The following is a 15,996-nucleotide window of genomic DNA, read 5'->3' as shown; positions in this document are numbered from 1 at the left end:
TGTGGTGTGTTTGAGGGCTCTGGGATTTTACAGCAGTGGCATTACAAGGAATCCCGTCGATGAATGCTTTCTCCTCTCAGGCCCCAGCGAGAGGGATATGATTTGAATGGTGACTGATGGAGTGGGATGTTTTTTTAATACATTTTTTGTATGATGTATGGGTTTCTTGCCCCTCCCCTTTCCCGTATCAGTAACCCTTACAGTAGGTGGCGGCAAAACACCAGTAGGTTTTAGTCTGCCATAAAAGCTCAAAGAAGATTAAGGAACACAACGTGCCATGCCACGAAGGCTTCTGGGGCTAATGCTAGTTAGGATCAGGACAAAAACAGCAGTTTACTTAAAAACCATCAGTCGTACCATCTACTCAGTGTAACAGTTGGGATAATAGGACAATTCGAAGTAGAACGCATTTATAATCTCTAGACTGAAGTACATTTTGGGAGCCATATCTTGCGCCAGCTCTGCAGTGTCTTAATCTACACAGGAAGCCTGTCCGACCCTAGTGCAGCAGTAAGCAAGTAGGGTCAAATCTGCTGGTTGAGGGAAACTCTACTACAGAAACATAAAAGCCAAAAGTCACTCAGCTTTCTTACCTTGATAGTATCTGCCGTTTCGTCACAAGTTCGACTGTCTGCCTCAAGGACCTCCAGTTTGTTCTGTAGAACCTTCAGCACAGACTCCTGGAATGAAACAGGAAAATGCTAAAATATATCAGTTTACTGAGAATACATTTTCTCTAAAGGGCAGCAGCACTAAGCAGTGGTGTGTAATAATTGTTACTTTTTTAGGAAAAAACTAAATGTCATGGTCATTTATTCTATTGGGACATAAATGTTTCGACAGAAAAGTTCATTTCTCCCCATGCAGACTGCAGAGGACACCTGCTGATGCTTTCTCCTTCGAGTAGGCCTCACAGAGGTTCTTCAAAGCCCGGTTGAGGGGTGCATCACTGAGTTTTGATCTTTTCCTACAGACTGGACATTCCTTCACTTCTTTCTCCCTCCAGTAGCCATGTATACAGTCCATACAGAATCTGTGGCTACACAACAGGATGACTGGGTCTCTGAAGATGTCTCGGCATACGGGACAGGTGAGGTCCTCCTCTGGAAGAGAAGATGTGGTGGCCATTTTCCCCCTCAAAAAGTAGGGTACTAGGGGGTAGCTAGCCCCCCCCCCCCCCCTAAGAACAATATCTAATTGCTGACACAAAAAAGTGTGAAGGTCATGGATGAAGGTCATGCTTTAGGCGAATAAACTATAAAGGGAAATAAATGGCTAAAGTTTACAATTTTTTTTGTTATTTCATGAAATGTTGTTTTTAGAAAAGGGGCTTTTTTTTAAGTACCGGGGTAACTGCAGTCTTTAAATCCCAGCAGTCTTAAAATGATATTCAGGAGCCAAAAGGTTTTCAATAGTTATTTTTAATTCATAAAAAGAGTAATATTAATTGGAATACAAAATTGGAATGGAATATAACTAATAACATTTAATAACAATAACTTAACTAATTACTTCAGTGTGACATTTATGTGGCAACTATCTTATGCTCTGCTATTGCACGATTCTAATTTGTACATAAGTCACAAATAAAGCTGTCCCCAGTAAAATTGGAGCACCACTCATGAGCCCACGTCCTACACTGCTCACACCTAATCCAGTCCCCAGCTGTGACTGAAAACAGGGGGAGAGATGCCAATTGAAAAGCTCTCTCTTCAAAACGTATCGAGATATCTAGCTATATGACATAAAATGCTGTGTAAAATAGCTAAAAGGCTATAAAGTAACATTAGCTGTAAAGCTCAGTCACTAGTGGAAACATTTATCACTGCAATTAAGTTACGTTATCTTTTTAATGTATTTTACCTCAGACGATCTGGTAGTAAGGTTGCTAGCTAGCACTCCTAACAGCTTATTATAACTAGCTAGCTGGCTAGCATTTACTGCTAGTGAAGTTGCTAGCTAGCAAGTTAGCATAAACTAGCACTAACTTGGCTAGTCATTGTTTAAATGACAGATAGAAAAACATGCATAACCATAAAGGGGTAACTAGGCCCAGGGGCCAGTAACCCCCTAGTAAAAGGGGGGGGGGGGGGCGAGTTGCCCCCAACACACTCATGCAACATATTACTACTTTACTCAAAATGAATCTACATTTTTCTCTCTAAACAAATGGATTATTTATCTTAAGGCTTTCCTACTTGTATATTTAAAAAACAATTATAGATCTAACTTTATTGGAATATATCTACAACAATTTCATCAACTTACCACAAAATCGTTTTGTTGAAATGTCTCAAAGTTGTGATGAAACAGAGGAAATTTTTGTAGAGCAAGAGCAGTGGCAGCCAAGGAAAAAGTGTTGGGGAAATAATTTGGTGACGTCTTGTGGTCTTAATGTGAACTACAGGGTGGAGGCCAGTTACCACAGGGGGCTAGTTACCCCCTACTACCCTACAGGCAAACTTTCAGGTGAGTTTCGCTGCTAATTCAAAAAGGACTGGCTTGCTGTTTAGTTATTGTTTGTTGACGTATTGTTTGTAACACATGAAACATATTGAGTAACATAATGAAGTGAACTTTCTTCTTTGCTGTGAAGGCAAGCGGGCTGTGTTGTTATTGTGGCTCTTCTATAATATTATCGCCATCCACAAACAAACAGAGATGTTACCGCTCTTTCTATCTGTCACTTATCGCTGTGATGCATGCAAAAATAACTAAGTAGTTCCGGGTCACATATTTTTGGAATCCTTCAGAATAAGAGTCCTGTCCTGTATACTTTGTAAATTAATAATTAGGGCAGAACGGGGTATGGTAGTAAGTGCCAGGCACACCGGTTGGAGTGTGTCAAAAACTGTAACGCTACTAGGATTTTCACGCTCAACAGTTTCCCGTGTGTATCAAGAATGGTCCACCACCCAAAGGACATCCAGCCAACTTAAAACAACTGTAGGAAGCATTGGAGTCAGCATCCCTGTGGAATGCATTCGCCACCTTGTAGAGTCCATCTCCTGACGAATTGAGACTGTTCTGAGGGCAAAAGGGGGTGCAACATTAGGAAGGTGCTTCTAATGTTTTTTACACTCAGTGTGTATTATCCATGTCCCTGTTCAGCCACGACTCAGAGGAGAAACATACAATTCTTCAGGTCCGGTTGATAGGATAGTCTTAAACGGAGCTCGTCCAATTCGTTTTCCAGTGATTGTACGTTTGCCAATAAAAAAGGAGGGTAGAGGCAGTTTATGCACTTGCTGAAGTAGTTTGGTCAGGGTGCCCGCACGTCGGCCTCTCTTATGCCGCCTTTTTATTTTACGAGTCTCTGGGATTAGGGCCTGGTCCTGGGTGAGCAGCAGTAGTGGTGCGTGGGTAAAATAACTGGGGAAGCCAATCCAGAAAAAAAAGCCATATTACAACCTATGTGTTGTGATAATAGGGTGCAGGCCAGGCAGTTGTTAGCCAGCCTGCCAGCTTAGTGGAGTCTGCCACTAGCACAGTCAGTGTAGTCAGCTCAGCTATCCCCATTGAGACTGTGTCTGTGCCTCGATCTAGGTTAGGCAAATCTAAACATGGCGGTGTTCACCGTAGCAATCTCACTGGAATAAAGACCTCCTCCATTCCTGTCATTATTGAAAGAGATTGAGATATCTCACATCTCAAAATAGGGCTACTTAATGTTAGATCCCTCAAGATAGTTATAGTCAATGTACTAATCACTGATCATAATCTTGATGTGATTGGCCTGACTGAAACATGGCTTAAGCCTGATGAATTTACTGTGTTAAATGAGGCCTCACCTCCTGGTTACACTAGTGACCATATCCCCTGGGCATCCCGCAAAGGCAGAGGTGTTGCTAACATTTATGATAGCACAATTCTTTTTCTTTTTTTAAATACAGCGTTTTCGTCTTTAGTCATGAAACCTACACAACCTACTCACTTTTTATAGCTACTGTTTACAGGCCTCCTGGGCCAAATACAGCGTTCCTCACTGAGTTCCCTGAATTCCTATCGGACTTGTAGTCATGGCATATAATATTCACATTTTTGGTGACTTTAATATTCACATGGAAAAGTCACTCCAAAAGGCTTTCGGAGCCATCATCGACTCAGTGGGTATTGTCCAACATGTCTCCGGACCTACTCACTGCCACAGTCATACTCTGGACCTAGTTTTGTCCCGTGGAATAAATATTGTGACTCATAATGTTTTTCCTCATAATCCTGGACTATGGGACCACCATTTTATTACGTTTGCAATCGCAACAAATAATCTGCTTCGACCCCAACCAAGGATCATCAAAAGCCGTGCTATAAATTCTTGGACAACCCAAAGATTCCTAGATGCCCTTCCAGACTCCCTCCACCTACCCAAGGATGTCAGAGGACAACAATCAGTTAACCACCTAACCGAGGAACTAAATTTAACCTTGCTTAATACCTTAATACCCTAGATGCAGTTGCACCCCTAAAAACAAAAAACATTTGTCATAAGAAACTAGCTCCCAGGTATACAAAAAATACCCGAGCTCTGAAGCAAGCTTCCAGAAAATTAGAACGGAAATGGCGCTCCACCAAACTGGAAGTCTTACGACTAGCTTGGAAAGACAGTACCGTGCAATATCGAAGAGCCCTCACGGCTGCTCGATCATCCTATTTTTCCAACTTAATTGAGGAGTGTAAGAACAATCCAAAATGTATTTTTGATACTGTCGCAAAGCTAACTAAAAATCAGCATTCCCCAAGAGAGGATGGCTTTCACTTCAGCAGTGATAAATTCATGAACGTCTTTGATGAAAAGATCATGATCATTAGAAAGCAAATTATGGACTCCTCTTTAAATCTGCGTATTTCTCAAAAACTCTGTTTTCCTGAGTCTTGACGGCTTATGTGTTTTATAAAACTGCAATGTTTCAAGTTTTTTTTCTTTCTTTACATATATACAGTCCACAGCACCAGCCCTCGATGCATGTCCACCTCCTCCAAAACCCCTGCAGCTTCCTCCGGAGGTATTGATGTAAAAAACCTGAAAAGGGTTTTCATGAAACATGCTCTGTGTAACAGTACTTTTCTCAAACTGCAGCACAGAAAAGGGAGAGAAACGCTCCACCTGCCACCTCTGTCAGGCCACCCATGGCATCTCTCTCAGGTACTTCATCATCGTTGTTTCTCTCTCTCTGTTGTATTAATTACTATTGTTGCTGCGGTACTTCTACATTTTGCAAAACCATGTTATTCAATTTGATGTGTCTTTTGTTTTATTTTCAAATAAAAGAAGACGCCACCTGCTGTGCTCACTGCGGGGAGCGTGACCCACCTGCAAGCTCCCCACAGGAGTGTGAGTCTGAGGTGCCATGGTGTGCTGTGACGTCTGCCAGTACTGGTTCCACCGCAGGTGTGTGCTGTGACTTCTGCCAGTACTGGTTCCACTGCAGGTGTGTGCTGTGACGTCTGGCAGTACTGGTTCCACTGCAGGTGTGTGCTGTGACTTCTGCCAGCACTGGTTCCACTGCAGGTGTGTGCTGTGACTTCTGCCAGTACTGGTTCCAGTGCAGGTGTGTGCTGTGACTTCTGCCAGTACTGGTTCCAGTGCAGGTGTGTGCTGTGACTTCTGCCAGTACTGGTTCCAGTGCAGCTGTGTGCTGTGACTTCTGCCAGTACTGGTTCCACTGCAGGTGTGTGCAGTGACGGTGGAGCTGGATTTTAATTGTGATTTCTGTGACAATTTAGGGATGGAGGTCGAGATTTAATTGTTTGTTTTGTTTGTTTTCATATGAAATTATTTATTTGTTTAAAAAAAGACATGTCTAAAATATTATATATATTTTATTAACCCATCTTGTGTATTTCTTCCTTTACTTTCCATGTGCAGCTCTGCAAAACAAACTCCAACAGCATTGTTTATGTGAATGCACATGACTGAAATTAAAGTTGTATCTATTTAAACTCATGTATATTTTAGTATTAAACTGTATCTACTTTCTCAAAACATAAAGATTAATCTGTAAAACAAATGTTGAGACATTATTTGGTTACAACACTGAATATGTTGGTGAAGAACCATGTTTTAAGAGTCCACAGGAGGGCGCACCGAGCTACGCAATGGAAAGTTGACATGCAAGTCATTTCTTCTTTTACGGGAAAGTTAGCCAACTCGTCAGCTATCTAGTCAACACTTCGGATACGAGGTTGATTTCTCATTTTTGAACAAAATTAAACTGATATCTTGTAATTGAACAAAATAGTAAGGTGCCGATAATACAGGACGTAATTTATTTGCTAAGCCGTTTATCAAAAAGCTGACAGTAGTAGTATTAACCCTGAAATGTCAAACATGCTAATTGTTGACGCGTTAGCGAACATTTTTACGACACTAATAATCACCAAACTTTTATGGCATGATAACGCTGTTGAATATGGCGATAATACAGGGTTCCAAGCTAATAATAAAAGTAATAATAAATACACAATGAGTACCAATAACTTGGCTATATGAACGGGGTACAAGTACAGAGTCGATGTGCAGGGGTACCAAGTAATTGAGATAGATATGTACAGTACCAGTTAAAAGTTTGGACACCTACTCGTTCAAGGGTTTTTCTTTATTTGTACTATTTTCTACATTGTAGAATAATAGTGAAGACATCAACACTATGAAATAAAACATGGAATCATGTAGTAACCAAAAAAGTGTTAAACAAATCAAAATATATTTTATATTTGAGATTCTTCAAAGTAGCCACCCTTTGCTTTTGACAGCTTTGCACACGCTTGGCATTCTCTCAACCAGCTTCATGAGGTTGTCACCTGGAATGCATTTCAATCAACAGGTGTGCCTTAAAAGTGAATTGGTGGAATTTATTTTCTTATTAATGCGTTTGAGCCAATCAGTTGAAGTTGTGACAAGGTAGGGGTGGTATACAGAAGATAGCCCTATTTAGTAAAATACCAAGTCCATATTATGGCAAGAACAGCTCAAATAAGCAAAGAGAAACAACAGTCCATCATTACTTTAAGACATGAAGGTCAGTCAATCCAGAAAATTTTACGAACTGAAAGTTTCTTTAAGTGCAGTCTCAAAATCCATCAAGCACTATAATGAAACTGGCTCTCATGAGGACCACCACAGAGAAGGAAGACCCAGTGTTACCTCTGCTTCAGAGGATAAGTTCATTAGAGTTAACAGCCTCAGAAATTGCAGCCCAAATAAATGCTTCACAGAGTTCAAGTAACAGAATTATCTCAACATCAACTGTTCAGAGGAGACTGAGTGAATCAGGCCTTCATGGTCAAATTGCTGCAAAGAAACCACTACCAAAGGACACCAATAAGAAGAAGAGACTTGCTTGGGCCAAAAAACATGAGAAGTGGACATTAAACCAGTGGAAATCGGTCCTTTTGTCCACATTTGAGATTATTGCTTGCAACCTCTGTGTCTTTGTGAGACGCAGAGTATGTGAACGGATGATGTCCGCATGTGTGGTTCCCACTGTGAAGCATGGAGGAGGAGGTGTGATGGTGCTTTGCTGGTGACAATGTCTGTGATTTATATATATATATTTTGATTTGTTTAACACTTTTTTGGTTACTACATGATTCCATATGTTTTATTTCATAGTGTTGATGTCTTCTACAATATAGAAAATAGTACAAATAAAGAAAAACCCTTCAATGAGTGTCAACTTTTTTTCTTTTTTTTTTGTCATTTAGCAGACGCTCTTATCCAGAGCGACTTACAGTAGAGTGCATACATTTTATTACATTTTTTTTGTTTTGTTTTTTACATACTGAGACAAGGATATCCCTACCGGCCAAACCCTCCCTAACCCGGACGACGCTATGCCAATTGTGCGTCGCCCCACGGATCTCCCGGTTGCGGCCGGCTGCGACAGAGCCTGGGCGCGAACCCAGCCCAGCCTGGGCGTGAACCCAGAGACTCTGGTGGCGCAGCTAGCACTGCGATGCAGTGCCCTAGACCACTGCGCCACCCGGGAGATACAACTTTTGACTGGTACTATACATAACAAGGACAGATAAACAGTAGCAGCAGCGTATGTAATGAGCAAAAAAAGTTTGTGGAAAAGGGTCAATGCAGATAGTTAAATACTTAAAACCAAATAGCTACCCAGTGTCACGACCGTCGTAAGAAGCGGACCAAAGCGCAGCGTGGTTTGAATACATTCTTCCTGACGGGCGGCGCTGGACAGACGGGCAGCTCAGGCGGCGCTGGACAGACGGGCAGCTCAGGCGCCGCTGGACAGACGGGCAGCTCAGGCGGCGCTGGACAGACGGGCAGCTCAGGCGGCGCTGGACAGACGGGCAGCTCAGGCGGCGCTGGACAGACGGGCAGCTCAGGCGGCGTTGGCTCTGGCGGCTCCTGACTGACGGACGGCTCTGGCGGCTCCTGACTGACGGACGGCTCTGGCGGCTCAGGAAAGACGGGCGGCGCTGGACAGACAAGCAGCTCAGGCGGCGCTGGACAGACGGGCAGCTCAGGCGGCGCTGGACAGACGGGCAGCTATATAATGAAGAACACTTAAACAAAAAACAACAAAACTAATAAGACGAAGGTGACCGCTATATAAACACTGTGCTAACATGCAACATAACATAGACAATCACCCACAACCCACAATGACAAAACAGGCTACCTAAATATGGTTCCCAATCAGAGACAACGACTAACACCTGCCTCTGATTGAGAACCATATCAGGCCAAACACAGAAACAGACAAACTAGACACACAACATAGAATGCCCACTCAGATCACACCCTGACCAAACAAAACATAGAAACATACAAAGCAAACTATGGTCAGGGCGTGACACCCAGACTAATTATTTAGCAGTCTTATTGCTTGGGGTAGAAGCTGTTCAGGGTCCTGTTGGTTCCAGAGTTGGTGCATCGGTACCGCTTGCCATGCGGTAGCAGAGAGAACAGTCTATGACTTGGGTGGCTGGAGTCTTTGACAATTTTTAGGGCCTTCCTCTGACATCGCCTGGTATAGAGGTCCTGGTTGGCAGAGAGCTCGGCCCCAGTGATATACTGGGTCGTATGGACTACCCTCTGTAGCTCCTTGCGGTCAGATGTCAAGCAGTTGTCATACCAAGCAGTGATGCAGCCAGTCAAGATTCTCTCAATGGTGTAGCTGTAGACGTTTTTGAGGATCTGAGCTTTTCAGCCTCCTGAGTGGGAAGAGGCATTGTGGTCCTTTCTTCACAACTGTGTTGGTGTGTGTGGACCATGATAGATCCTTAGTGATGTGGACACCCGCTCCACTACAGCCAAATGGACTATTTGCATCGACCCCCTTATTCTTGTTATTATTTTTTGCACAGGCTCGATGTACACTAACTGGACTCTAACCAGACACTGACACATACTCAATGACAATCCAACACACACACAGACGCATATTGACGCCACAAACACAATTTCCTTCACATGCTGGTAGAAATAAGGTCAAACTGATTTCAGTTTCCCTGCATTAAAATCACCGGTAACTAAAAGAGCCGTTCTGGATGAGAATTTTCTTGTTTGCTTACGGCGCTTTACAGCTCGTTGAGTGCGGCCTGTCAGGGAAATTGCAAGATTATGTTATAATGCTTGTATTGTATTATAATGCTTGTTTTATTCGACAGAATAAAATATTCTGTTAACTATTGTGTGTGTGTGTTCTACTGAGGATGGGCCTCTATGAGAATACTGACAGAGGAGATTTACGATGTCTTTGGGTGATAAAACCTACAGAGCATTCCAGTGAACATGAGTTAATGTTTATGTTCTATAACGTACTAAGGAGAGATGGTTCCAGGTTGGATTAGGAGGGCCAGACACTGGTCTATACAATGAAAACTGTTGACACAGTAGATGCTGTCTGCTATGTATTATAGATATATTTCATACAGATCTTAACCTTGTGACCCATTCTATATATCTGTTGTTCGTCATGTAGGTTGAAAGGAGTGTATCTTGGCTATAAAAGATCTTTGTACTTTTGTTTTATCCCTCTCAACGGATCATTAGAAAATATTGAATCGTTGACAAGTCATTGCTATTGCAAAGCTCTTATTATTAAAGATGTAGTTTAAGTACAACTCTGACTTGTGTGATAAGTTTGTCTCTCCTCATTTGATAATACAGAAATAAACCACCACAGGCCTTAGTGCCAGCATCAGTTTGTGGTGGTAAATAAGACAGCTACGAAAAATATGGATGAAAGAGAGTTTAATAGTACGGTCTACAGCTTATCATGAGGTATTCTAACTCAGGCGAGCAGAACCTTGAGACTTCCTTCATATTAGAGATGGCAGACCAGCTGTTGTTAACAAACACACACACAACCCTTCCCCTGAGCTTCCCCGACGCAACATTTCTGTCCTGCCGATGCAAAGAAGAACCAGCTATACACCGAGTAAACAAAACATTAGGAACACCTGCTCTTTTCATGACAGCCTGACTAGGTGAAAGCTAGGATCCCTTATTGATGTCACTTGTTAAACCCACGACAAGCAGTGTAGATGAAGGAGAGGAGACAGGTTAAGGAAGGATTTTCAAGCCTTGAGACAATTGAAACATGGATTATGTCTTTGAACGAGGTACGGTAGAAGGTTCCAGACGCAGCGGTTTGAGTGTGTGAACAACTGCACCTCTGTTGGGTTTTTCACGCTCAACTGTTTCCTGTGTGTATCAAGAATGGTCCACAACCCAAATTACATCCAGACATCTTTTCGGTTATAGGAAACGATAGCGGAAACATTATATAAAACAAAAAGTTAAGATCAGTGTTAAAAAAAACACAAAACAGCAGAATTGATTAGGAGCTCGTAAAACATTTCTGCTATCCATTCCAGCAACATTCTCTTCTCCTCTCATGGGTTCTCCCTGACCTCTGCCTTGTTCTTGATGACAGAGGAGAAGCGGACCAGTTGAATCTGTCATTAGGTGAATGCACCAATTTGTAAGTCGCTCTGGATAAGAGCGTCTGCTAAATGACTTAAATGTAAATGTAAAATCTCCTTGGCGTTCCCTCCTCTAGCGTCGTCCCACACATATTCAGGTGACAGCAGCTTGGTGGGCTTATTCTTCACCAGGTACCAATTCAGGTGACTCTCCTCCTGCCACAGAGCCTCAACACCCACAGACTTATCCACCTAGAGGGAGGGGGTGGGGAAGAGAGGGGGTGGGGGTTGGGGGGGAGAAGGGGGAATGGAGAGGAGGAGGAAGAGGGAGGGAGGGGGTGGGGACAGAGGGGTGGATATAGGGGGAGAGAGTGAGTGACTGCATGCCTGCCTGCATGCCTGCATCTGTCTGTGCGTACGTGTCGGAATGCATGCCTTTCTGTCTGCATGACTGTCTGTCAGGTATGAATGTGTGAGTGTGCGTTTTGCCTGCCTGCGTGCATGACTGTCTGTCAGGTATGAATGTGTGAGTGTGCGTTTTGCCTGCCTGAGTGCATGACTGTCTGTCAGGTATGAATGTGTGAGTGTGCGTTTTGCCTGCCTGAGTGCATGACTGTCTGTCAGGTATGAATGTGTGAGTGTGCGTTTTGCCTGCGTGCGTGCGTGACTGTCTGTCAGGTATGAATGTGTGAGTGTGCGTTTTGCCTGCCTGCGTGCGTGACTGTCTGTCAGGTATGAATGTGTGAGTGTGCGTTTTGCCTGCCTGAGTGCATGACTGTCTGTCAGGTATGAATGTGTGAGTGTGCGTTTTGCTTGCCTGAGTGCATGACTGTCTGTCAGGTATGAATGTGTGAGTGTGCGTTTTGCCTGCCTGCGTGCATGACTGTCTGTCAGGTATGAATGTGTGAGTGTGCGTTTTGCCTGCCTGAGTGCATGACTGTCTGTCAGGTATGAATGTGTGAGTGTGCGTTTTGCCTGCGTGCGTGCGTGACTGTCTGTCAGGTATGAATGTGTGAGTGTGCGTTTTGCCTGCGTGCGTGCGTGACTGTCTGTCAGGTATGAATGTGTGAGTGTGCGTTTTGCCTGCCTGCGTGCGTGCGTGCGTGCCTACCTCCAGGTGCTCCCTGCACGTCTTGGTCAGCCTATGAACATCCTCCGGCGCTCCTCCGAATATGTTGGCCTGGTAGTAGAAGTCTCCCTGGTCCTGGGGTACAGAGGCTGTGGAGATGGTCCGCCGCTCGTAGGGGTACTGGCTCCGGGGGTACATGTAGAACCTGCAAGATACAAGACAATTTTGTATTGTTACTTTATTTAACCAGGAACATACCCATACTAAGGTTACGGTAAAACTTTATTTGGATAGTCTGTAGAACACCTACAAATGTACTATCAGTAACATTTCAACTAATTATATACTAGCCCTAACTCTGAACTTAGCCCTTACCCTCACCCTAAACATAACCCTTACCCTAACCCTAGCCTCAACCCTTGCTTAGCAACAGATTTTTTGATAGTATGACCATCTGTAGAGTATCAACAGATGGAAAATCTTGTTGCCACTCCGTGTCACATTTTCTGGCCTTTTCTAGACAAAGAATCGATTTCAACTGCCTCTGAGCGATGAGCCCAGCCTAGGAGACTGTATATTAAAGGGGACAGTCTAGCGAATTCAGCAATTGTGGTTCTATCTAGCTGTGAAATAAATTCTCAGACGGATTTAGAGCTCTCAACATGAAAAAATCTGAAATAATTTAGTAGATTTGAAACACAACCACAATTCTCGTGGTCACAGAGGGACGAAAGCTGAAGTGGTAAGGAGTCTGCAGACATTCAAATGGTGTTTCTGTGTCGCTCAGAGGACTCTGGGTAGGAAATGCTCTGTCATCAGTTATATGAAATGGGGACTAAGTTGTACTGTCACTAAATATGATCATATTTGTTTTACAGTTATAAGAAAAGTGAAACCTTAGTAAGTCGTTTATTGTTTGATTGTTACTATAATTAGAAAGCATTTCAGTAATTTCAAGCCCCATTTCCCCACTTTTGTTGGATAGAGAGAAAATCATAAACCCAGCAAAAAAAGAAACATCCTCTCACTGTCAACTGTGTTTATTTTCAGCAAACTTAACATGTGTAAATATTTGTATGAACATAAGATTCAACAACTGAGACATAAACTGAACAAGTTCCACAGACATGTGACTAACAGAATTGTAATAATGTGTCCCTGAACAAAGGGGGGGTCAAAATCAAAAGTAACAGTCAGTATCTGGTGTGGCCACCAGCTGCATTAGGTACTACAGTGCATCTCCTCATGGAGTGCACCAGATTTGCCAGTTCTTGCTGTGAGATGTAACCCCACTCTTCCACCAAAGCACCTGCAAGTTCCCGGACATTTCTGGGGGGAATGGCCCTAGCCCTCACCCTCCGGTCCAACAGGTCCCAGACGTGCTCAATGGGATTGAGATCCGGGCTCTTCGCTGGCCATGGCAGAACACTGACATTCCTGTCTTGCAGGAAATCACGCACAGAACGAGCTGTATGGCTGGTGGCATTGTCATGCTGGAGGGTCATGTCAGGATGAGCCTGCAGGAAGGGTACCACATGAGGGAGGAGGATGTCTTCCCTGTAACGCACAGCTTTGAGCTTGCCTGCAATGACAACAAGCTCAGTCCGATGATGCTGTGACACACCGCCCCAGACCATGACAGACCCTCCACCTCCAAAATGATCCCACTCCAGAGTACAGGCCTCGGTGTAACGCTCATTCCTTCGACGATAAACGCGAATCTGACCATCACTCCTGGTGAGACAAAACCGCGACTCGTCAGTGAAGAGCACTTTTTGCCAGTCCTGTCTGGTCCAGCGACGGTGGGTTTGTGCCCATAGGCGACGTTATTGCCGGTGATGTCTGGTGAGGACCTGCCTTACAACAGGCCTACAAGCCCTCAGTCCAGCCTCTCTCAACCTATTGCGGACAGTCTGAGCACTGATGGAGAGATTGTGCGTTCCTGGTGTAACTCGGGCAGTTGTTGTTGCCATCCTGTGCCTGTCCCGCAGATGTGATGTTCGGATGTACCAATCCTGTGCAGATGTTGTTACACGTGGTTTGCCACTGCGAGGGCGATCAGCTGTCCGTCCTGTCTCCCTGTAGCGCTGTCTTAGGTGTCTCACAGTATGGACATTGCAATTTATTGCCCTGGCCACATCTGCAGTACTCATGCCTCCTTGCAGCATGCCTAAGGCACGTTCATGCAGATACACAGGAACCCTGGGCATCTTTCTTTTGGTGTTTTTCAGAGTCAGTAGAAAGGCCTCTTTAGTGTCCTAAGTTTTCATAACTGTGACCTTAATTACCTACCGTCTGTAAGCTGTTAGTGTCTTAACGACCGTTCCACAGTTGCATGTTCATTAATTGTTTATGGTTCATTGAACAAGCATGGGAAACCGTGTTTAATAAACCCTTTACAAAAAAGATCTGTGAAGTTATTTGGATTTTTACGAATTATCTTTGTGTAGACAGGGTCCTGAAAAAGGGACGTTTCGTTTTTGCTGAGTTCATATATTTTATTTTAATATTTTTCATAATATTTGTACTATGCAATGTATAATTATGTTTACCAGAAAGGTGAGTTCCAGACCTTTCTAGAACTATGTAGCATTACTAGTTATTGTTCTTATGAAAAACAGTTACTTGGGGGGGGGGGGGGGGTGTCCATTCTACAGGACAAGTTTTCTTCTTTACAACCAATTAAAAAGATACACTACATGACCAAACGTACGTGGACACCTGCTTTATCGAACATCTCATTTCAAAATCCCAAACATTATTATGCAGTTGGTCCCCCCTTTGCTGCTATAACAACCTCTACTCTTCTGGGAAGGCTTTCCACTAGATGTTGGAACATCGCTGCGAGGACTTGCTTCCATTCAGCCACAAGAGCATTAGTGAGGTCGGGCACTGATGTTGGGTGATTAGTCCTGGCTCGCAGTCGGCGTTCCAATTCATCCCAAAAGTGTTCCATGGGGTCGAGGTCAGGGCTTTGTGCAGGCCAGTCAAGTTCTTCCACACCGATCTCGACAAACCATTTCTTTATGGACCTCGCTTTGTGTCGGACTGCCAGATGGTGACGTGTGATTCATCACTCCAGAGAACGCGTTTCCACTGATCCAGAGTCCAATGGCGGTGAGCTTTACACCTCTCGAACTGACACTTGGCATTGCGCATGGTGATCTTAGGCTTGTGTGTGGCTGCATGGCCATTGGAAACCCATTTCCTGTAGCTCCCCCGAAAAACAGTTATTGTGCCGATGTTGCTTCCAGAGGCAGTTTGGAACTCAGTAGTGAGTGTTGCAACCGAGGACAGACGATTTTTACGTGCTACGTGCTTCAGCACTCGGTGGTCCCGTTCTGTGAGCTTGTGTGACCTACCACTTTGCGGCTGAGCCGTTGTTGCTCCAAGACATTTCCACTTCACAATAACAGCATTTACAGTTGACTGGGGCAGTTCTAGTAGCACAGAAATTTTACAAACTGACTTGTTGGAAAGGTGGCATCCTTTGACGGTGCCACGTTGAAAGTCACTGAGCTCTTCAGTAAGGCATTCTACTGCCAATGTTTGTCTATGGAGATTGCATGATGTGCTCTATTTTATACACCTGTTGTGTGGCGGAAATAGCCGAATCCACTGATTTGAAGGGTTGTCCACATATTTTTGTATAGACAGTGCATTCGGAAATTATTCAGACCCCTTCCCTTTTCACACATTTTGTTACGTTACAGCCTCATTCTAAAATGGATTAAATATTTGTTTCCCATTTAAGTAACTATTAAATGTTTAAGTATTAACAGGTGTAGACGCTGGCACTTTAAGTAAGTAGGTAAGTACGTTTTACCAGGGGTGGATGCTGGCCCTTTAAGTAAGTGAGTAAATAAGTAAGTAAGCATTACCAGGGGTGGATGCTGGCCCTTTAAGTAAGTGAGTAAATAAGTAAGTAAGCATTACCAGGGGTGGATGCTGGCCCTTTAAGTAAGTAAGTCAATAAGTAAGTAAGCATTACCAGGGGTGGATGCTGGCCCTTTAAGTAAATAAGTCAATAA

The 15,996-nt window shown here is 43.7% G+C and overlaps 1 protein-coding gene across 2 annotated transcripts in view; it reads right to left on the bottom strand.

Annotated features, from left to right (window-relative positions):
• LOC139552783 (globoside alpha-1,3-N-acetylgalactosaminyltransferase 1-like) overlaps positions 1 to 15,996 on the bottom strand; it is a 45,946-nt gene that overhangs the window by 3,485 nt on the left and 26,465 nt on the right. Inside the window, exons 10-12 of one of the 2 annotated variants that reach the window (XR_011670528.1) lie at positions 12,008 to 12,170; positions 10,885 to 11,148; positions 594 to 680 (exon numbers count right to left, since the gene is read on the bottom strand). Coding sequence is in view for 1 of the 2 variants with exons in the window: in XM_071364824.1 (XP_071220925.1) it covers positions 10,936 to 11,148; positions 12,008 to 12,170 (376 nt within the window). In the remaining variant the exon portion in view is untranslated. Of the gene's footprint in view, positions 1 to 593; positions 681 to 10,205; positions 11,149 to 12,007; positions 12,171 to 15,996 lie in introns of those variants that run through there. The other variant, XM_071364824.1, reaches the window with a different exon arrangement.

Source organism: Salvelinus alpinus, chromosome 24, assembly GCF_045679555.1.
Source record: "Salvelinus alpinus chromosome 24, SLU_Salpinus.1, whole genome shotgun sequence".
NCBI classification, from domain to species: Eukaryota; Metazoa; Chordata; class Actinopteri; order Salmoniformes; family Salmonidae; genus Salvelinus; species Salvelinus alpinus.
The sequence above is the reverse complement of the archived record's forward strand: the minus strand, read 5'-3'. Positions and strand labels throughout refer to the sequence as shown.